The sequence below is a fragment of the Aptenodytes forsteri genome, unplaced genomic scaffold, assembly GCF_000699145.1.
Source record: "Aptenodytes forsteri isolate BGI_AS27 unplaced genomic scaffold, ASM69914v1 Scaffold181, whole genome shotgun sequence".
Lineage (NCBI taxonomy): Eukaryota > Metazoa > Chordata > Aves > Sphenisciformes > Spheniscidae > Aptenodytes > Aptenodytes forsteri.
This window is the reverse complement of record NW_008795702.1, coordinates 550,112-573,280: the sequence shown is the minus strand read 5'-3', so window position 1 is coordinate 573,280 and position 23,169 is coordinate 550,112. Positions and strand designations below refer to the sequence as shown.

Genomic DNA, 23,169 nt, shown 5'->3' with positions numbered 1-23,169 from the left:
TGCTGGCACAGGTTGCCCAGAGAGGTGGTGGATGCCCCATCCCTGGAAACATTCCAGGCCAGGTTGGACGGGGCTCTGAGCAACCTGATCTAGTTGAAGGTGTCCCTGCCCGCGGCAGGGGGGGTGGACTAGATGACCTTGAGAGGTCCCTTCCAACCCAAACTATTCTATGATTCTATGAACTTAAAAATACAGTGGTGTCAACCCTGAACTGTGCTCAGTCAGGTGGAGAGGGTTTTAAGGGTCTGCCTTGGCATCGTACCTCACTTTGTTTTGGGACTTCATGCATCACATTCCCATACCTTTAAATGAAACATCCTTCGAGACAGTTTGCACGCGCCAGTCAAATCCAACCTGCTGCTACCACCATTTCTGAAACCAAGCCGCAGCCTTCCTCTGCTCTTTCTGTGTGGATGGTTTTGCTACAATTTCCTTTCCACATACTGTCCTTATAGGGTCATTTTTCATGTAAAACACATACATTTTTAATGGACCTCAAGTAGACATCATAGCCTATCGTTTCTTGGAACTGGGTGTGGTGAAAGGTTTCCAGTTGTTCTAAAGGTACTTTCTGTGCACAACAAGGTCTACTTTGGACCCACTGATGCATACCCAGAAAGGGATGCCATAGGGAGGTTTGTTTATGTTCTTTAGTTGATGATACGAAGTAAATTACAATTTCAAAACAGAACATCAGGGAGTGTCTCAGTGATCTTTATTTGATTATGATTACAAATCCAAAGTTACCATTTGTAAGGAAATAAATTAATGTATTTTCATGCCATTAGAAAAGCAAGAAAAGGTTGAAAGCCATTTAAAATACTTCTGAACTGATGTGTAATTTCATTGACTATAACATTTTAGAAATCTATTTGTAAATTTTGCATAATTTGCTTGATATATATAAAATACTCTGATATTTCTGCCACTCAGTTGCAACTGCTCTTGCGAAATCCATCTAAAAGCAATATATTGTCTGTAAGCCACATGTTGTCTTGAACATCCGTATTCCATTATAATGTACACACAGGAAACTGTAACACTGTATAGCAATAGAAGGGCCAACAAAGCATGACTTTTTTTTTTTTCCAGTTTATTGATGGTCGGCTATCAAAATTAAATGCAGGAAGAGGATTCTCGGATGTTTTTGAAGAAGAAATCACAGCAGGAGGCTTTTGTGGAGGTACAGAATTAGTTTGAGTATACTCACTGATGGTGCTTCTTTGGGAGCTGTTCAACGTGACGATGTTCTCAGGATGTCCTGTAAATTTTAGAAGTCATTAATCTTATTACTGCTTCATTGTATCCATTCGTTCTTGGAAAGGTTTTAGCCTTTAACAAATCACTGCTGGGACACATACTGTTATGTATCTAGTTATGTCAGTATATTAAATGAAGATATGTTGTTTTAATCCAGTAAAACAAAACTCAGATTTCAATATATGATGGAATATCACTGTATTATTTACATTTTTAACTGCATGTTTACATGATGTGATACATTATATGTGAACTGTATTTAAAAAATAATTTTGAAATTTGTGCTGAACTTTTTCTAGATAGTTATGTTTTCCATAAACACTTCTAACTTTTTTCACATCTAATTATTTCTGCAGTGCAGAAATCAGTGCCTTCCTGAATTTTTAGAGACATTTGCTTTCTCCAGCAAATATGTTACTTTAAAAAAGAGGGAAAAAATTTAACATTTGTATATCATCTCAGAAGGAACATTGAAAGTTTACCTTCTTCATAAATACAAATATTATTCCTTGTGTTGTTTCTCTTAGTTATGTTCACTAACAACTATTAATAACACTTTTCACATTAACTAGCTTACAAAGTTAACCCATATAGAAGAGTGTGTGCTCAATCCATTGCTCAATATTACAGGATTATTGATTGCTTTCCTGTTAGACATATATTACAGCTATGTTGTTACTTGAGGTGTCATATTTGCTATCAAAATATTGGATCAAAATGTGCATGACACAGCACAAATGTTGTTTTATGGTCTTTAAAGTAGTGTAGAAGCTTTCTCAGTAGATGGAGGTTATGTGATTTGAGCAAATCCACTGAGTTGCATATGGCAGCTTTAGACGGTCTTACTTTGCAAGACTAGCCTTAAATGGGCATATTTACAGAGGAAAGGATTTGGCCCCCACAGAGAAATCAGAGTGGTGCAGATCCATCTTCACCTTCTGTAAAATACCTTTTTTATGCTCAGAGTACATAAATCCTTTTGTTTGAGATTTTCACTGCCTTCTCCTGCTCTCTGTGTCTTGTGCTGTGATCTAGCAGGTAATTTTTTTTTTCTTGATTAAAGTGTGGTTAGTTATAGAGAGATTTACATCTTTTCTACTTTTTTAGGGTAACATATGCTGCTCTGTAAACAGGTTTTAGGCATTGAGCATCCATTATTCAGATAGGTGGTGTCAGTATTTGGAGTTTGTTCGCTGGCTGCAGTTAAGGGGGTCAGGAGGCTGCAATAAAACTGCAATAGAAGTTAGATAAAGCTTGTTTCTTGGCTGCGTGCTGGCAGCCTGTGAACCACGTCTCACCTGCCTCTACTCAGGAGGGAGTGCTCGGTTTCGCTAGCAGTTCTTGGTTAGATTGCACTGCGTGCTTACTTTTAAAGTCAGACAAGCTGTATATTGCCAGGTTGTGGACAAATTGCTTAGGGCACATATTCAGTATTTACATAACTGCTGTCTCATTATCGTTATGAAGTGCAGGGCTAACAATATGTATGCAATTGAAGGTGACATTTTGTGACGCTAATGGGGTAGAACTATGATCTCTTTGCAGAGTTAACTCCCATCAACTTTATCAGGAAGCCCAAGGTTTTAAAAAAAAACAGGTGAAACCCAGCTTTCAGAAGTCACAGAAAGTTAGTGTCAGCTACAAGCTGTTAAAAGGACAGGTGAACATAATCTTAGCTATAGAGAGTATAACTTAAAAATTACTGAATCAAATGGAAAGTGTTTCTGTAAGTAATCTCTTTTTTAATTCGCATTTTTCCATATATGCAAGCATAACTAAACTGGCACAGAAAATTAAACTGGAAATCGGAGAATAAAACTTGGATTTCATTGGTTTTTATGATTTCCTCCCCCCGCCCCCAGTAAAGTGGTCAAAACTTATTTCCCTGTGACTATGTGTGAAAAGTAATTTGTCAGCCATCTTCATTACAGTTTTCACTTTAGACTTATATTCTTATTTTCTGTTACATGTATTATTCTGTGGAAGTATTAGTTCTCAAGAGTTTTATGTAACTTTCAATACAAGAACATAGTGATGATTGGTTGGCTTAGCACTTGGATTTCTTGTAGAATATTATCCACTAAAGTAATTTGTAATCACATGAATTTTATTACAGCAGTCTTTTTTTTGAGTTAGTCTAATATCAATGGTGGTAGTATAAGGAAAACTGAAAAAGTGAAAACCTTTGAACCTCTCTTGTAATAATTCTTTATTTTAAGGAGTCGGCCTTTTCTTGCTAGAGTTTCAGGAGGTTCAACTCTAGCTGAGGGTATGCAGAGTTAACGTGGCCTTTTCTGTAGATGAGTATTTATCTGTTTTCTTTATTGCCTTCCCTGAAGACTCTCTACACAACTAGAAGACAGTTAAACTTCTTGGTGATTTGCTGTGATCTCATTTACTGTTTCTAGTAATTGCTTAAGTCATGGGCTGTGACAGAGAAAGCTCAGATGTGGAGTCACTGTTAAGGACACCACAAGCCAGATGATATATGAATGTTTTTGATAAGAATTTGAAGTTATGAAATGTCATGTTAGAGAAAGTACTTATGGGTCATTGAAATTTCATTAACACACTAGCAGTGGTTAAATTTCACCTTATTACATGTTATTTGCGTGCTACCTTCTCTAGTAGTTCCAGGGAGCCAGATCGAAGAAGTGAAAAATGAGTCATTTTTGCTTTAGGTTGCTCTTTGACGTTCTTATTGGAGATAGGGTCATAATGATCATCAGGTTCTCTCCTTTCTAAGGAGCATTGCTTTCACTTGTGCACACACTAGCAGTGGTTAAATTTCACCTTATTACATGTTATTTGCGTGCTACCTTCTCTAGTAGTTCCAGGGAGCCAGATCGAAGAAGTGAAAAATGAGTCATTTTTGCTTTAGGTTGCTCTTTGACGTTCTTATTGGAGATAGGGTCATAATGATCATCAGGTTCTCTCCTTTCTAAGGAGCATTGCTTTCACTTGTGCCATCATTCCTGGGAGACTGGCTGTTGCAAAACTGCCTGTAAAGAATTTAGTGGAATTGGTGGAAGTGCCTGATGCGAGTATAAACAGCTCAGTTTTTTCACCTCATTCAGAAACCTGAGAATACCTTTTACAATGATCCAGTTAGTTCCCAGCTGTGTTCGAGGAGAATGTTTTGGCTTTCCACTAGCTAATGCAATAATTGCACCCAGGGCTTAGTTAATTGATTATTGCAAAGCTTAAGAAGTTTTGAGAACTCCTGTTAAAAGTCTGTAATGTCAAGGATATATCAGTATGGTCCTTTCAAAATGGATAAACTCCCTGTTTGAAACTTCAACATTCTTGTCAACGTGAATGTCCTGTCTGGGGTTAGCAACATCTCACAGGACCAGAGTATTCAAGTGACTGATGCACTCTAAAACTTTCTCGGGGCTCAGGGACCCAATCTTTGGTGTTCAGCTGAAGCACCTTTGGGAAATAGTATTCATTTCTTCGTCAAGTGCTCGGCAGAATTTAACCCTGTTCTTCACGGCCAGCTTAGTGCCACAATAGTCCTCGGTAGTCCTACAGAAGCCAGTAGCTCTCACTTGCCTTTTAGAGGTTTTCCTTTGTGAAAGAAAGTAGATACAGTTTTAAAAGGCTTTTTCCTGCACAGGGGTGTATAGTTGTGCCATAATTCTTAGACTTTCCTCTTGTTCTTTTTCCTCAGGATGGTACCATCTGCAGTCCATGTCATTTTTGTACTTGAAAGTTTGCCCAGTGGGATCATTATGCTTGAATGCAGTTCATTATATATTATTCTTTCCTTCGAGTTGGTGTTTTTCTTTTTAGACTTTTTAGCAGTATGTTACCTTACCATAATTTTAATTTCTCTTTCTACCTCAATCGGAATTAAAAACTCTGTGGGTGAAAAGATATGCTTTTACAAAGAAAATAGAAAACATGAAATAAGAGATACCTAGCTTTTTTTCTTAGTGTACACATATTCTTATCTTTACATTCCTTGTCTGTCTGAGAAGAATGAAATTAATGAATAATCCTCTAAGGGAATTTTTAATGCAGATTGTGAGGAGGGTTGAAACATTTAAAATGTTGAATGTATGTTTGATTGTGTTACATCTTACATTTCTATTTCAGGAAATTCAAGATCGTATCAGCAGTGGATGCATACAGTGAAGGTATAAACTTGGTTAAGTAATTATACTGGCCATCCTGTTCTTCAAATCTTTGTCCTTGTCCTTACATATACGTAATGGTAAAAGTTCGTTCGTTTGCAAGGAAAATGTAAGTACATTCTGTAATGAATAACATGTCTGTAGTAAATGCAATAATTTTGTGGGTTTTTTCTTGAAGATTTAAAAAAGAAAAAAAAAAAAGTCCTCCACACAAAACAAATGCCAAACACAAGGTATTTCTGTCTGTAAAGTCAGGGACTTCACTGCTTTCTGTATCATGTTGCATTCCATGACTGTGAATTAGGTGTGACAGTACAATATGATAACGAAGTTTATCACTTCTAGTAAATAGCAAATCTCGTTAATATGGATTTGTGCAGTTTGGCTAGCAGAAGACCCTTGGTATAACCTTGTTATTCTGCAGGATTAGTAAAATACATTATTTTAGATTAAGAGAATTCTTGTGTGATTAAATGAGAGAGTTCTTTCTGTCAGGTCAAAGTATTTTTAAGTTGCATAATAAATATGATAGGAACACATGAAAAATAGCCATAACTTCTGAATTGATTTTGAAATAGTAACAATGTATGAAGAATGAAAATACATCATTCTGTTAGAATGCATTGATAAATGTGTCAGCTGTGATAATGACGTACTGTAACCCTTGTGTAGCTGCAGACAGCAGGTTGGGGAGGAAACACAGCTGTGGTTATTCTGAGCGATTTAAAAGGAAGATTGTTATTTCTTTACAGCGCACTGTTTATTTTTGCTTGCTGTTGTCTTAAGGTTTGACTTGTGTTAAAATGTTACTAAAATACATTTTTTGTATATTTCAGAAAGGCGGTGCACTGATCAACACAGCAATGACCAAAGCCACTCCGGCTGTGAAAACAGCATATAAATTTGTAAGATCATCTCTTTCAAATAAATAATACATAAAATTAACACAACTTCCTACAACTTCTTCCTGAATACTTAAAAACCTAAGCATTTTATAAATGTATTGCAGAAAAACACTTTAGCCTGTAGAATGTTTTTAGCTTCATTTGTTTTCTCATATAGCACTAAGATTTAGAGTCTTCCAGATAGCTTGTACATAACAACAGACATTTTCAAAGCATCAGTTTGCTGTTTTTGTTTCAATCATAATACATGCTAGAGGCTTATTTGAATATCATTTAGATATTTGATACACAGCTGTAAACTCTTCCTAACCTGGTGACAACATGATGAAAATACGGACTCTGAAAATAGAAATTCTCATATACACTAAGGTCCCGTAACACAACACAGGCATTGCAAAGTTAACACGAGTGTAACACGTTCTGTGAATGTTACATTTATATGTAGTATAAATATAGTGTTATAGCATGTAGTTACGTAGTATATAGTGTTAATGCGATGTGGAGTTCTCTATTCAGAACAGATACAGTTCGTGCTAGACAAATGGAGTCCTGGCTTACACAGATGCAATCTCACTTTGGCACTAAGCACTGCACTATTGAAAAGATGTAGTAAAGCATCAGTAATGTGCGCAGCAAGTCTTTTCTATCATCTGCTCTTTTAAAGATGATACTGGAATACTCACGTTTAACTGGATTTAATGCTTATACTTCTGAGCTTAAAAGATCTTGTTTTAAAAGACTGCCTAACCAATAAAGCATGTGAAATTATACGGTATCACGCAGTATGAAAAAACAGCAATAGTGTAAAATGGAGTGGGAAGTATTTTAAGGTTGCATTTTTAATATATGGGAAAAGACTTTTGGCTTCCTTTTTCCTTTTCCAAATGTTTCACTAGTTGGATGCATAAGTAGTCCTGAATAAATCAGTACATCAGGCTAAGCTAGTGTATTTTAAGTAAAGTTTTCAAATAGAATTTTTAATTTTACATCAGTTGAAAAACACAGCAGCCATGGAGAGAAACAGGTAAATAAATTAAATACACCTCATTTCCATGAACTCATTTATAATTTAAAAAATGGTTCACTAACAGGTTATCTGCAAATTACTCTTCTTCAGTTTGCACTAGCTTAGACTGTGGTTACATGATCTTCTCCCAGCCTTCAATTTTGATAATTATGTCCTTGATAATAAAGGTTCTTCAACGTGAACTTCTGTTCAGGAAACACTGGTAAATTTTGTGAGGATCTGTGTGTGTAAGGTATTCGTATTTATACCCTATCTGATTTCTTATGCTGTTGCCCTTTATGGAGCCTACTAGAGAAATGACATATGCATTTCTTAATTGCTAGATAACTGATTGGTAGCCTTGAGTAATGTGCTTGGTACCATCCCTCAGAGTTAGAACAAAGCACTCCAAAATTCATCCAAATGCTGTGAGCGTGATCTGGAAAGTTTAAAGTGGCATTCAGGTTAGCATCTGCTACATGGCACCCTATAGTGCTGTTATTGAGCTTATAGATGTATGATTTAAGGATCAAAAAGACTCTCTGACCTCTTGATTCAAGAAAATGATATTCTTTTTCTGAATTTCCATGTATAGAAAACCATAGAAAAATAAGTGGTTTCTGCATATTTATGCCCTTAAAATATATTTTTAAAAGTCCTATTTTCAAGACAACCTTGAAAACTTTCATAGGTTTTTCCTATATTCATATAAGAAAAATACCCTTTCTTCTATTAGGGTTAGGGATTTTGGTCTCCCCTCATTCCCCCCCATCTTTTCTTTTTTTTCCTACTCCCCCTCCTTCTCTCTCTCTCCTCTCTTTCTGCATAAGTACGTGGTATTCTGTATTGATAATTCATTTCTCTATTGAAGAACATTCTGGGCTCTGTTTTCTATGCAACAGTGATCCTTGGCTGCCTATTTTAATACATACAGAATTCTCCCCTAAATAGCAGCACTACGCTGTTCAGCAACACTGGGCAAAATCTCCATCTGCATATGAAATCACTTCATTTCTCTTAAGATTGATGTTGCCCTGCAAGTTGCCAGACTGGAACACTGTAGCAGTCATCTTGAAAATCTTAACATTTTTCCAACATGCCTTACTGCTAAAATACCCTTTCAAATTTAAAGGACCATTTCAAATAAAGGAGTGATGTATATGACCATTTTTAGCCTGTCCTTACTAATATTGGAGAATTTTTGAGTATGTATGTTTTCACAGCATTGGCATGCATGTACTGAAAAAAATCCTTAAATATACGGACAAAGCATGAATATATAAAATGTACTGACAGTGCGTGTATGAAATATGTGATAAAAGTTATTGTCCTTCTTTATATCACCAGATGTTTAAAAAAAAGGTAAAATAAGTATGGCATCATAAAGCATGTTCCATGACTACAGCCAGTGTCTTGCAGAGCTACTTAAGTCCTTTTATTTTTCTAGGCAAAAAATCAGGCAAGGCAAGGAATAAAAGAAGTGAAGAGTAAGTTAAAACACAAGGTATGTAGTACACTTTTTACTTTCTTACCTTGCTTCCTTTATCAGTTTGAAGCTTATGCTTTACAAGTCACATGAGATTTTTGTTTTTAATGACTTTTGAAATATTCTTAGCCCTTTGTTCAACAATACATTTTTCATAACGAGCCCTCTGGCAACTATCTGTCATTCTATGCATCCACTGAATAATCTCTTTATTGTTTGCATATTTTATCATAGAACAACAGAGGTCTTCAAAGATACATTAACAGGATGTATGTTTTCATAAAGTTGATTGCTTTGATATCACAATCGAAGGCTTTGCTTCAAGCTGAGAATTTGAGATGGGAGAGTCTTGCAGTGCAGTGTATTTCAGAAGGTGTAGTTGTCTGTGTTGGCTTCATAAGATATGTGGACAATGGCAATGTTTAAAAATGAAGACATAGTTTCATTTTGCAAAAGCAACATTGCAGAAATATGAGAAAAGATGTTTTAGGCATTTTGCAGCAGCTTTTCCCATTGAAAATTTTGTTTCCACATAAGATTTTTCTGTAGGGAGAAGGAACCATTTTTTAGATATATTTTATGCTATTTTAAGAAAACTTTAAAAAATATTTCCTAGATGTTTGAACAATTCATCTTTTAAATGACAATGTTGATAATTCAGCTTCCTGAAAAGCTAAATTTTATTTTCTTACTACAGATGGTATTTTCATGACAGTAATAGATTGTGGCAAGATAATTTTGAATGCATTCTGCATGCATAATATGGAGGGTACGTTTGCAGATAATGATTGTAAATAAAGGAATTTAAATCTGTTTTGTTGTAGGAGAATCTGGAAGAGTATAGAACTTGCAGCGCTGGTGCAGTACAGACTGCTCCTGTCTACACGTTGCATTATGAGAAAAGAGCAAACTCAGAAAAACGAAGACTGGCACAGGTAAGACACCTGAAACTTCTGTTCTTATGCACAGACATATGAGGAAAATTTCTTGCCACTTACAGTAGTGCATCAGTGAATCTGTTTAAGAGAATCTGGAAGAGTATAGAACTTGCAGCGCTGGTGCAGTACAGACTGCTCCTGTCTACACGTTGCATTATGAGAAAAGAGCAAACTCAGAAAAACGAAGACTGGCACAGGTAAGACACCTGAAACTTCTGTTCTTATGCACAGACATATGAGGAAAATTTCTTGCCACTTACAGTAGTGCATCAGTGAATCTGTTTAAGATTATTTTACTGTCTGAGTTTGGATAGTGTGATTAAAAGGCTATGTTTATTGAAATACTGCTATACTGCTTGAATAGAGGAAAAATGTTATTTGTATTTCATCCCTGTTGAGAGGGGACAAAACAGGAGAATTCTAAGGATGGATCTGAGATTTAATTCTTAAATACTGTTTTTGATAAAGGCTTCTCACAGCAAATACATTCTGGTCTATTCACAGGTCTGTGTTAAGCTATATTTTTTAGTTTCTTATAGTGGGGCACATTAATTTTGTATTTGTCATAAATTGATTTGGCAGTCATATGGCCTTTAACCTTGATCAGATAGTTATGATTTATTATTTTATTAATAAGTCAGCTAGTTAATACGGTGCCAATCTCTTGTCCTTTTGTTCTCTAATCCTTTCTAGCCTTGATTTGAAGTAACAGGTGTAGTGTCTCAACTTTGGCAAGTGTTTTAATGTCTTTGGATTCATTTTGACAGGTTTATTTCAAAGATATCAATAAAATAGTTTTTGTAACACTTTTTTTCCTGGGAATAAATACCTGCATATGTATGTATTTTAATGTGTGGGTATATATTTTTGCATTATACTGTTATTGCATGTTTTTAATACATGTAATGAATGTTTATATATGGATTTTTAATGTGTATATCTTCCTTATATGAGAATTAAGCATAGAAATTCAGCCCAGCTGATCTAACATTTGGTTTTTTACTTTAGATATTGCAACGATAAAAATCTGAATTGTCTATTTAATCAATTTGATTTTTTAATTAGTTTTTATCCATAATAAATATAAAGTTTGTGAAATTTACCATAGAACTGATGCAGATTATTGCTAAATGGTGTTGAAATTGTACGTTAGTATTAAGTCATTATTTTTAGTAAGGTTGTAAATAATACAAAGACTTTCTGCTTTAATTATGTAAGCAGGTTTTACTTTGTACTTGTTTTTGTGATGTCTTAAAGCCAGTGATAAAGTTTTAAACTCTGTGCCCTCAGTATATTTTTTATATACAGGCAGCTGTGGTGCCTGCATTCTTTCAGGAACTTGTGTACAGTAGATTTTCTTCACTGAGAATCAGAAGAGAAGATACACAATTCTAAATGTATGAGTATAGAGCTCTAATGTTAATAACATGAATGGTTCTTAAAATACTTGTTTCTAATAGATAACTGTCATTTTAACATATAACAACTTCCCCCCCCCGCCAAAAGAATTTGATAATGTGAGGTACTAAAAAAGCTTTCAATGCATTATTAGTCAACATTCACAGATTAGTGTAGGTGAACCTACAATTGTATGTATCCATGTAAATACGTAACGCAAATGTACCCTTGTAGTCAGTGAATTTTTAGAGGCTGCTTTTATTAAAGAAATCTGCAATAATTTACTGATATGGTAGTGCTGCCTACTGTAAGGTACAGGAGTCTAGGGATACAAAGGAATATAATTCACCTTGGTACAATTGAATATTTCTTTTGAAGGCCTGTGTTTGGACAGAACAATTTGACTTCTGTATTTTTTTGTGTTCGTACAGCTGTATACTGCTAAATCCTTTAATATCATTATTGCCGTTTCTACCAGTCGTCTTTTGGTTTTGAAAACAAGACAGAAGGAGTGCGTGTCCGTCCACAGTTTTCTTTACATATATACATATACACATGCGTGTTTATGTATGTGTATACACACATACATATACATATATAGGGTTTGTTTACGAGCGAAGCTTGTAACTAATAGCCCCGCAGTTTTGCCCTCCTGCAAACCGAAGGTCCCGTGTCTTCTCCCCAGCTCTTGTCCCAAATGCCACGTGGGCCCAGTGGGCAGGAAGGAGCAAATGGTGATCGCTCCCCAAGGACTCCGCTCTCGCACGGTTTCCTTCACCTCTCACTCACGGTATTCCCACTTTTTCCTCCTCCCCAAAAGCAAACAAACAAAAATATTTCTAAAAAATAATAGTCTACTGTTGCTACTCTTGTTTTTATTTTTGTTCTTGGTAAGTATTTGAGTAAGATAACATAAATGCAAGTTCTTTATGAATAAGTAGTGATTTTAAACTTTACATCCAAATAAAAATATATATTTGTATTCACAAGTGCATGTGAGAGACTATGTTTGATCTAGTACTGAATCTGCCGTTTAGAAGAAGTGAATTCCACAGATTACTATTGTTGTCAGGTTTAATCCTTTTTTTCTGTAACTCTTTATCCTGCAAAAAAACCTTTCCACCCGGATTTCTAAAATGGTGCCCATGAGTGTCTATAGCAGTATAAGGATAGTGTTAACGTGCAGTTCAAGCACTTTGATGTATATTTCAAGTAAGGACCAGATATTAAGTTGCAATGTCAGTGTATTTGAATATCCCCCCAAAACCTAAACAAACAACAAACAAAAGAGAAAGATTGCTTTTAATGGTCATCTTGCTTCCAAACAAGAGGCACCTCTGCACTTTATTACTATCTCTTCCATACTGAAACATTTAAAAACTTGTAAATATAAAGAATTTGATGTTATATTTTATGTCATGTTAGATGCATGCATTGAGCTTTTCATTCTCCACTTCCTGGAAACAGTTAAACATAAATACTAACTAACAGTTACCTGAGATGCTGTAAAACATATTTATTTTGAAACATTATGTATGATATGAAAGTTTGCTTCACTGTAAAAGATCATTTTAATAATTGGTTCATAACAGGATTTTGGGGTCTGGGAGGACGTTTCCTTTACAATAGGAAGTGAATCTGCTTTCCCCCCAACAAATAGTAGTTTGTATGTGGGTCTGCTAATTAGTACGGTTATTTCCTGTTTTGTTGATGAGGCTTTAATAAATGTCAAGGGTACAGCCATGAAGATCTCCCAATTAGGCTTTGCGTTTGTAAAACCCAACCCCTTTGCTTTTGTGTGAAGATGACAGTTCCAACTGCAGCCTCAGCCTAACAGGGCTCAAGGGAAAGGATACTTCTCTGGTTTTATTGAAAACAAGGCCAGTTTGGCCCAGGGAGAATACCAGCACTGGTCACAGTGCAGAGCCATTTTTAACAATGAATATTTACTAAGCTTTATCACTGCTGTCGGTGGCTTTATTTTATCTTTTTTTTTCCAGATCGGCAATATACTTTAAAAAAATTAACAGTAAATCAAAACAAATTATAGCATGTAAAATAGCTGTCAAAACCTAATCAGAGGATAAATAATTAAATGTGTTCTTGCAAACTGTAGTGATCAGCTTGCCCTCCTATAATTTGCATTTTGAAAGTCTTTCCTAAAAAAAGAAATAACAGGAGTGCACTCATACGTGGCTGCGTGCATGCGCGTGCGCACCCACACAATTAATCTTTGCCTAAGATGAATTGTTCTATCTCTGTAATATTCATTTGAGCTTACTCTTGCTTGGGTTAGCCGTTCTAGGCTTTTTATACGTGTGCGAGCTTAACTATATTGCAAGTCAACGTTAACAGATGGATTGCCCTAAGCAAGGGAAAACCACAACAAAATCTAGTGAAAGTGGACGATCGAAGCTTTTTATTGTTAAGCCTTATTAAAACCTTGGCATGTGCACTGCTGTTAACTGTTTCATGCCTAGATCTAATAATATGTCTCTGGTATGTTTTATCTCCTACATTAATTAGGTATGATGAAGATATAAGAAATTACCAGCTAAAATTTTTGAAATAAAAATTACTGCAAGCATGAGATTGCTTCAACTCTGTTTGCGGTATCTTGCCAACGATATTGCTGAGTTCCTTCAACTATTGCTGCGGAGGGTACAGCAGTGCATGTATTAGACTACTGTGCGTTCAGTTTTTGCATAAACTGTTTTGATTCTGTTTCATTATATGCTCCCAGATAATGCAGATTTCTGGGTAGACAGGGGCCTAAATGCAGTGAGAGCTCTATAAAATTGTTCCAAATTAATATATAATTGAAAAGAGAGCGTGTTAATGATGAGCCTGGATAGAATGCCAGGAAGATCTGTTTGATTTCATGAATATGATCTTTGTAATTTTACTGTTATATCAGGTGATAGGGTGGCTTATTAAAAATGGAGCATTTCAGGATGTCAATAGTCGTAATGTATTTAGTGGCTAATAAAACATTCTTGAAGATTTGCAGGATACCAAATAAGAACTACCAGTTCATTTTATAATTAGTAAGTTAGAAATGCCCCCTTGTCTCTGAGGAAATGTATGTAATACCTTTACCTTTAGGCATGCACTACCTTGCAGCCGTAATGGAAACTTGGACATTTGGATTCTAAGTGTAGATTCACCAGGAATCCCTGTGTCAGCTCTACTTTAAATGTTCTTATATCAAAGAAACCAAGTGAACTACTTCCCATGACTTTGCAGGATGTAAATACAGTGTCTAAGAAGGTTTTAAAAACACTTTTGCATAAGGTAATAAAAGCCAAGTTAGACTAAACTTTTTTCTTGGTATTCTCGAACAGAAGAGAATTGCCATTTTTTATTCTTTTTTAAAAGCATATTGCAAATGTAGCTTTTACACTTTTATTGCAGTATATCCTAGTAACTAGACAAAGCGTAATTCAGCTTGCAGTAGGTATACTTGGCTTCTGTTCAACAAAGATAGCAAGTGTCAGGCAGGAAGATGTGTTCAGAATAACCTTACCTTCAGGAGTGCCCCATTTATCAATACCCCTATAATGGCCAGTAAAATAAATGACATAATCATTAGCTACAAAGGGCTTCCAGTAACTGATTACCCTCCTAACCTGAAAAAGGTGGCGAGAGTGGGCTATTCTGAAGAGGTTTTTTTTTTTTCCGGGAACATAAAAGCGGAGAGGAAATGCTTGTGATAATGCAGTGCTGAATATACATATTCTGTATAAGGTGACTGAACCCCTTTAAGAAAAAAAGAAAAAAAAAAATCCTGCAGACAACCCCACAATAATTTCAGAAACATAAAAGCTCTGATTAAGGGCCTTTACCTGTATTTGGATTCAGATGATGTGCTTGAGATTACATCTATGCCTAGCTTCCACAGATAATACTGGTTATATAGCCAGAGGTATCTTCTACTCTCATTGACTAAAACATTACAAATTGACAGATGTCATAAACAGTAAGAGCTAGTTTTTAATGTAAATTGCATTTTGTTTCTGTAAAATATAGTTTTGAAGTAAGCTTTGGTTGATTAGTAAATTCTGTTTCTTTAGCTAACGTGGTGTAATTTGAAAATATTGTCGATATCATTAGCTTCCTTTAATTTGGAGAAAAATCTTTTGTCTTGGTGTGTCAAGTAAGATCTCTTCATTCTGCAAAACAGTCAGATTTCCTTTTAATTAAAAATGAAAAAGCCAGGCAGCAACAATTCAAATTGTAGATTACGAGAGTGCCCTCTCGTGGCTCTGATACCTTTCCGAAGTAGTACAGGCACACATGTATCCTTTTGCCTTGTATAAATCTTGCTTTTTACAACAGAAGACCTCTCAGAACTCAAGCGGTACTTCCTTTTTTTTTTTTTTTTTTTTTTAACTGAAAGATTATCTGGATTTTGTGCAACTTAAGCATTTAGATGCTTTCATGTATCACGTATAATTTTATTTTCAGGAATATACACTACCAAGTAGACGTGTAATTACAAGATTGCTCAAACCTCCCCCCAACAAGAATATAGTAGATACTGCCTCTAAACAGTGACAGTGACTGATTTTAATTTAGTCAGTGAACACATTTAAAGAAAAAAGAAGCAATATAAGTTTGTGAAGCCTTTTTTTATTTCAGTATTTTCATTAGTGTGAGCTCTTTCCTCTTCTCTGCCCCGACCTCTTCTCACCATGAGTTTAAGTGAAGGACTGTTGCAAGTCTCCGCAGCAGAGATCTGCTGTTCGTTCTGCACCCATAAACCAGAGTAAACCTTGTGGCTGCCTGTCCTTCTTTGAGTTTTGCAGTAAACATCACTTGAGAAATCTCTCCACTAATTACCATGATTCCAATTTAAAAAAAAAAAAAGAGTGGAAAGATAGGGTAACGGTCAGGAAATTGCCCTGGAATTTTTTGTTACTCTGTGGGCATTTAGTGGAACGCTTGTTTTTTTCAGGGCAAAGTCATCAGCACATCTACCTCTTGATTTATCCTACTGAGAGAGACATTTAGGCAAGCAAAAAGTTTGCAGATGCTTTTTCTGGCTATTATTGTCACCTATTTTAGTTTTTTAACGAATAGAAATGCAGCCTTCCTGAGGGTTGGTCTTCTACAAACAAATGAACTGTACTGGTATGCCTACCAAGGTTTCTTTTTTCTGAAGAACCTGAAAGAAGAATGCTGTTTCACAAAGTACCTTCAAAACTGGATGAACCTTTCTGTCCTTAATAGTTAATTGAAATAACTGGAATAATTTTTTTCATCAGGAGAATTTGACACCTCAATGTAACAGTGGCATCTTCTGCTTTCATTTGCTGTGTATCTTCTGTCTTCCACGGGTCGCGTTTTGGCTCCACCTAGCCAAAGCAGGGAGCCAGAAGAACTGTCAGCCAACAGTTGAGACCTGTGTCCCAGCTTCCATGTTGCTTTTGCCTTCTGGCCTGAAAGTTTGGAGAGCACAACCTTATGTCTAAAACTTAAGCTCTAGTACTGTGTGTTCCCCAACCTTTTCTTTCTTTCTCTAATCCTGTACGTAAGAGTGAAAAAAAATGAAGACGTTCAATTAAATAATAAAGTTTGTCTGGGGGTAAAATGAAGAAGTAGAAGAAACAGGAAAAGCCTTTCCTGCAGAGATCTCAGCGTCTCTGAATATGGAAGCCCAGATTCAACCCGTCTAATTTTGGACACTACTGAGATGCTGAAATTAGTAGCCGTGCTACCCTGGGCTCTTTCTGCAGAAAGTGGGGAGAGAGAGGCATGCCGAAGGGCAATTCAGCCCACCTAGAATCTTGATTACATCCTGATGATGCCTCTCTCCTGCTGTTTATTTTCTAATTTAAGCCCTAAGTTATCTGAAACTAGTGAAGGGAATCCAAATCCGAGTGCCATCCATGTTTCCCAGCACCTTGTAGAGAAAGACCACCTTTGTTGAGCAGAAGACTCCTACTGGCATCAAACAAGGAGGGACTCCTCCTAACTAATTGTTCTGGTTGGGAGCCTTAGACAGAAATGTGATTGGAGTCAGTATTTCTGTTTCTAAGGCACAATCTTTTTTTCTTGCAAATGTTTTCATGCTTCATACAGAGCTTCCCTCAAATAGGCTTTTCCACTGCCCATAGATTTGATGGAGAGAGTTCAGTGCTGCTCAGGTTTTATCTGTCTAAAGTTCTGTGTCATTTGGTGTTTCCCATTAAATCTTGAAGTCTTGGAGGTATTATGATGTTTGTGTTTAGGATCACGTCCACATCATACATTTTAACTTCAGTCACTTGTATTATTCACTTAACATATTTTGGGGTTTCGGTAAGTTTTCCTTTGAAAAAAGTCACACGTGATCTGCAAACAGTGCTTCCAGCAGTGATTTTACCATGTGATAGTTCTGCTGATGTAAGGATATGATGCACATTTTAACTGAAAGATTGATTTAATCAGTAATCTCTGTTTTACCTGCTTAGGAATTGTAGCAAATAGGTAGCACGTTCCAGCCAGATAAACTGGGTTTATAGCTGGTTTGATTCACTAAAGTCACACACTGTGCACCCAAGTTACTTCCAGGCCTCTTGACTTTCCTGTTACCTCAAAAACATGCTCTCTCTTCTGCCTTTGTGCATATGGATGTTCACATGCCTTTGTGTATATGGATACTGATTAGTTTTTCTCTTCTGGCACGTGTTTCCCCTTATCTTCTTGCTCCTCTCTCCACCGTGACCCCCTCAACCCTCCATTCGGTCATTTCCCTTCCCTCTAATCACTGAGTAAACCTAGGGCATTAATAACCATCAAAAAGGGAAAATAAGTGGTATTTTTCTTTGTTAGTTTTTGTAACTGGAAATTCTGCCTAGTGAATCTGATTCTTAAAATCATCCACAAAAAAAATAATCCATAAAGAATACTTGTTTATAAAAGCAATAACTAAAGCGAGCACCTCCAATAGCACTGAAAGTCTCCGTGTCCCATTTTAAAAGACTAACACTTCTGCTTGTTGCCAGTTAAAGTGAAGCCAGGCTGCCTTCGGATGGTGCACTCTTTGCAGCCAGAGTGATGTGTGGCACGGTGCCGCAGTGTGTCAGCTGAAAATGGCCACGTTCGCTAAGAATAGCCTCTGTGCCACTGAGAAGCGTGAGCGAGATCTGGCTATTTGGAGGTGATGCCTGACTGTGGGCAGCGTGGGGTCTTGGTCTGATTCGGAGGGACAGGAGGTGGTGCAGGCTTCCTAGGGGAAAAACGGTCTGCGATTCTTCAGAGAAAATGGAGGTTTATTTGCTGTTTTGGAGAAAAACATAGCTATTTCTGAAAAATATTTGCAGAAGCATGATTAATCCTTAAAAATAGAAAGCAGTATTACAAAATTCTCAAATATTGTCAGTGTTAAGGAGTATAGCATACATAAAAGGTAGGAAGCTTAGAGTTTGTTAATTTTTCACCACAGTAATTCAGAACATAAATAATGATAATGTGCTACCCATGACTAAGTATCTTAACAACTTTATCGTCCTTACTTACAATAAATCCTACCTCAGCATGGATATTAATGTTTCCTTTAACTTTACAGAAGTCAGTGAAGATCTCTTTTTGCATTACAACTTACTTGTCATTTCAAAGTACTGTGCCCGTGCTCTTATCTACACGTTTCTGGTCATCTATGTCTCAAACAGATTTTTGGGGATTTCCTGCTCTTGCAGGCTCTTTTATTGTCACAGAAAAGGATTTCTTTCTGTAATTGGGAACCTACTTTTTTTTGCGTATCTCTGTTTCCCTATCATTTTAATTAACAGGATCTCAGATTGGTGACAACTTTTGTCTCATGGCATACAGCTGTGGATGTTTCCAACCACTTCATGTTCTTTCAAATGTTTCTATCCTAAGAAGGATGAAGGGGTTTTTTTATTTAACATTAATAGTATTTAAATTATCTATGTATCCTGTCTTATAATGATAATTTTAAAAAAATTAAAAAGCAAATATGGCATCTTAGATAATATCTATTTAATGTACATGCAGGACAAGTTTTCTGATATCAGAGCATTATTTTTGTGAGGCATCATTACTTTGTGTTACTTTCTGTGAGTAGAGCACACAAGGAATTTTCTGAAGGGATCGTTTCTAGAAATTAATCTAGAATTATTGCTTGCATCTGTGCTGGTCTGGTGTCCATGTAGCTAATTGGTATCCCTATCACTCCTTTAAACTTGTGTTTGGTTGTACCATGTCCCAGAAAAAGAAGGCCATTGAAGAAGAGAAAGCTTAGAATCCGTACTTCTATTTTAGCTCTCTTCTTCCCTCTTCCCCCATCAGTCTTAGCTCTTGTGGAGTGTAATGTGAAGTTCTTTCCTGTGATTTCATTATCCATTGCTTTAGGTCACCGTCTTTAACCGGAAAGGAAGGCAACGGGTTGTGCTTAACTAGAAAGTTTGATTGAGAGATCTTTTGCTTCCCTGCTGGAGGTGAAGCAATAATTACGTCTGTGATTGGGTTGTAGAGGAGGATAGGTAAAATAAAATACTGAATCATAAATGATAGTGGACTTGTATTTATTTTGCTTTCTCGTACTGAATGAATAATCTTTAAATTTTTAAGAAAAAGGAAACAGTGCTTCATAGATGTAAACTATAGTAGATATTTTTCTTTTCTTGAAACTTTATACGTGTTGATGTATTGAGTAGCCGGTAAATGTGAAATTATATGTGTGCTGCCATTTATCAAAAGATTATTTGTTTCTCACTTTGAGGACAATTAATAGCAGCAGCCTTGTTACACTTCTTGCCTTAGTATCGATCAATAAGCACTCATTCCAGAAAGCTGTGCTTCTGAAAGGTCTAGCATTAAATAAAATGCTGACATTTCAAAGATTGACTTTCATGCCCAATCAAGAATGTAACCATCTTACATTTAAATCCTTTAGCATTCATGTATTTTGTCTACATTTTTGTGCTAAAGTAGTACATTTTATGAGGCTACCATCAAGCAGAAGAGAACAGTTTAAGGACGTATTCTCACTTTGTTTGGTTCTACCCGTGTTTACACTGTCAGCACCTTCTTTTTCTGGTTTCAGTGATCAGCATTTACCACAACTGTATAGGTAGCAGACCACTTGCAGAATGAGATTTTGAAGTGGGGTAGAAACCAAAGCGGATGTATACGATGTATACAAAAAGGATATATATCCTCACGCCGGCTGCAGTTGTTCCTTTGCCGTACTTTACACACAGGCTTGACGGTTCAACAGTGGCTTGTGGAGAGCGTGAGCTTGTTGTGTGTAAGTACGTTGAACTCTCTTATATTCTGAGCAAGATGAGAGATGGGTTCTTGGGGTGCAGTGTGTCTGAAGATGAGAAAAATTTGAAGTAGCAAAAGTTGAATCCCTGTTCATGTTTTGATATAAAGTAGATACATTAAATAATAGATTTATTATGTAAGCAGAACTAGTTGGAAGAAGCAAAACATTTGAGTACTTTAAAGAAATTTGTTGCTTTATTTTATAGAAAAAAACATGACAGCAGTCTATTAAGACTTTATAAAGTTCTGGTGCAGCAAGAAAGGAGTGTTACCATATCATTTCTTGTGGTAATAAATTTAGATGGTCTGGTTGTTATTAGAATGCTGACCAGGAAGGAAACAGAAGTCTGTCCTTTTTTCATAAAAAGGTATAAAAAAGGTTACACACTTCAAAATGCAGAAAAGACAGAAATTAAAATCTTAAATAACTGCAAACAGCAGGGTACGTCAGTAATGGAAGGACTTCTTAAGTGACTTTGACAGCTTTTGCAGGTGCACATACTATGTCACTTTGCCTAGTGGAGCATTGAAAAAGATTTATGGTTCTCCTTTTGGAATTTATTAAGAGTTTCTTTCTTTCTTTTTCTTTCTCTGCAAAGTAGTCTGGACATACCCCTCCCTTGCAGTCATTTTTATTACAGCTCCTAGAGGAAAGTCACCTATTCAAAAACATGTGTTGCTTGTTGTCTCCGTGGCTAGCTCACAGAGCTGTAAACTCTGGAGAATGTCGTTATTTACAGCCAGATATTTTTCTTTCCTTCCCCTTTTGCTTTTTTTTCTTTGTATGTAAATCCCATTTTGTTTGGTTTAGTTCCTGAAAGTGTTCCTGTATAATTTTGTACCCCTAAACATTTAAATCGGTAACAAAAATATTTTTTTTTAGAGAGATAGTCTGACCATCAGGAACTAGAAATTCTTGTTTTGGTTTGGTTTTTTTAGGTTTATCAACATATGCTTTGTTATATTCCTTTATATGATGTTATTCTCGCTTTCACTAACACACTTGCATAATACTGTTTGAAGATGCTCTGAGGGGCCGCTTCTATGCCTGTGGTGTTTGCTGATTCTAATTAATTTTATTCAGTTCCTGTTTCTCAAAGACACAACCTTTTTTTTTCTTTTTCTTTTTTTTTTTTTTTAAACTTGCCATCTATGCTCTTTGAAACATTATTTATTATTTTGACAAATCAGTGAGTGTTATCTTGTGGGCTTTTATTCCAATGACAGAGTTAATCCATCTACAGATTAACAAGTGTCGGTTTTGGTTTTGTTTTCTGAAATTTCTCAACATGTTTAAAGAACCTTCTTTCTCGCAAAATCTTGTCTTTACATTAGTAGAAGTGAATGTGATGGCAGCATCTAATTCTGACGCAAATTCCAAGAAAGTGAGACAGAGACAGGATTTTGCTCTCCAAGAGTCAGTTGCAGGATTAGAGCTTTAATTGCAATGAATGTCATGTCAGAATTTTCTTGGGGAAGTAGTGAATTACCAGTGTTACAGAAACAAAGTATTTTAATTGTCCCAGTGAAGATAAATACTTAAAGCAGCAACTTTTAAACTGAAAACAGTGACTGTAGTTGTGGCAGTAATCAGTAAGATAACCAATTAACAATATCACTTAAGACAGAGTGGTTAACCTCCCTTTAGTTACAAGCAGGGTATGATTGATTACAACACTGATGGGAATCACAAAAACAACTCGCAAAACTGGGAAAGAGTTAGAAATATCAATAGTTTGTTTCTCTGCATTCCATCCTATAGCTTTTGCTCAGTATGAAGCTTAGTTTGGGTTCTTTCATAGTTTTTAATACTCTAATAATTCTCTCATTTTCTATCAACTGTTACTTGGTTTAACACATGAAGAACCACGTTTCCTCTTTGTGGACGAAGAACTATGGAAAGTGTTATCAAAGCTTGCTGCTTTAATTAAAACCTCTCTTGTTGAACAAGAACAAATGTGTCAGTCTATAAAGAGTGAATATTGAGATGTTCCTGACAATAATGGGGGGGGGAAGTTGCAGAGTGTGTCCTGGTACATGTAGAACACTGACAACATCTGTAATAGGTGACATACTGAAATCCTCACAGTACAAGATTTCCAAGCTCCTTGTAGTCTGAAATTAAGGCCATATTTCTTCCCCATCAGGGGCTTGTTGTAGGTTTAGGCATTTGGTGAACTGCATGATGAGATGTGGGCAGTAGCACTTCTTTTTACTTGCGTATGATTTTCTTTGAAGTTAGCTAACACTGTTTTCCCTTTGTACAAATTCTATCCATATGTCTTTAAATTATGGCCAGTTTTCCAAGGTGCATCCAAGAGATGCACAGACCTTAACACAGTCATTTGTGAAGCACAAGTGACTAAAATTCCTGACTTAAATGTACCTGGACTTGTGCAAAGCATTTGCCACTGTCCCGCGTGACATCCTTGTCTCTAAATTGGAGAGACATGGATTTGACAGATGGACCACTCAGTGGATAAGGAATTGTCTGGATGGTCGCACTCAAAGAGTTGCGGTCAACGGCTTGATGTCCAAGTGGAGACCAGTGATGAGTGGCATTCCTCAGGGGTTGGTATTGGGACCAGTGCTGTTTAACATCTCTGTCAGCGACACGTACAGTGGGATCGGGTGCACCCTCAGCAAGTTTGCTGACGACACCAAGCTGAGTGGTGTGGTCGACACACTGGAGGGAAGGGATGCAACCCAGAGGGACCTTGACAGGCTTGAGAGGTGGGCCCGTGTGAACCTCATGAAGTTC

General features: G+C 36.3%; 1 protein-coding gene across 1 annotated transcript in view; it reads left to right on the top strand.

Annotated features, from left to right (window-relative positions):
- Positions 1–23,169, top strand: part of DENND1B (DENN domain containing 1B) — a 167,086-nt gene that overhangs the window by 138,320 nt on the left and 5,597 nt on the right. Inside the window, exons 15-19 of the mRNA XM_009283216.2 lie at positions 1,093–1,183; positions 5,362–5,402; positions 6,236–6,304; positions 8,758–8,814; positions 9,621–9,731. Of these exons, the coding sequence (XP_009281491.1) occupies positions 1,093–1,183; positions 5,362–5,402; positions 6,236–6,304; positions 8,758–8,814; positions 9,621–9,731 (369 nt within the window). The remainder of the gene's footprint in view (positions 1–1,092; positions 1,184–5,361; positions 5,403–6,235; positions 6,305–8,757; positions 8,815–9,620; positions 9,732–23,169) is intronic.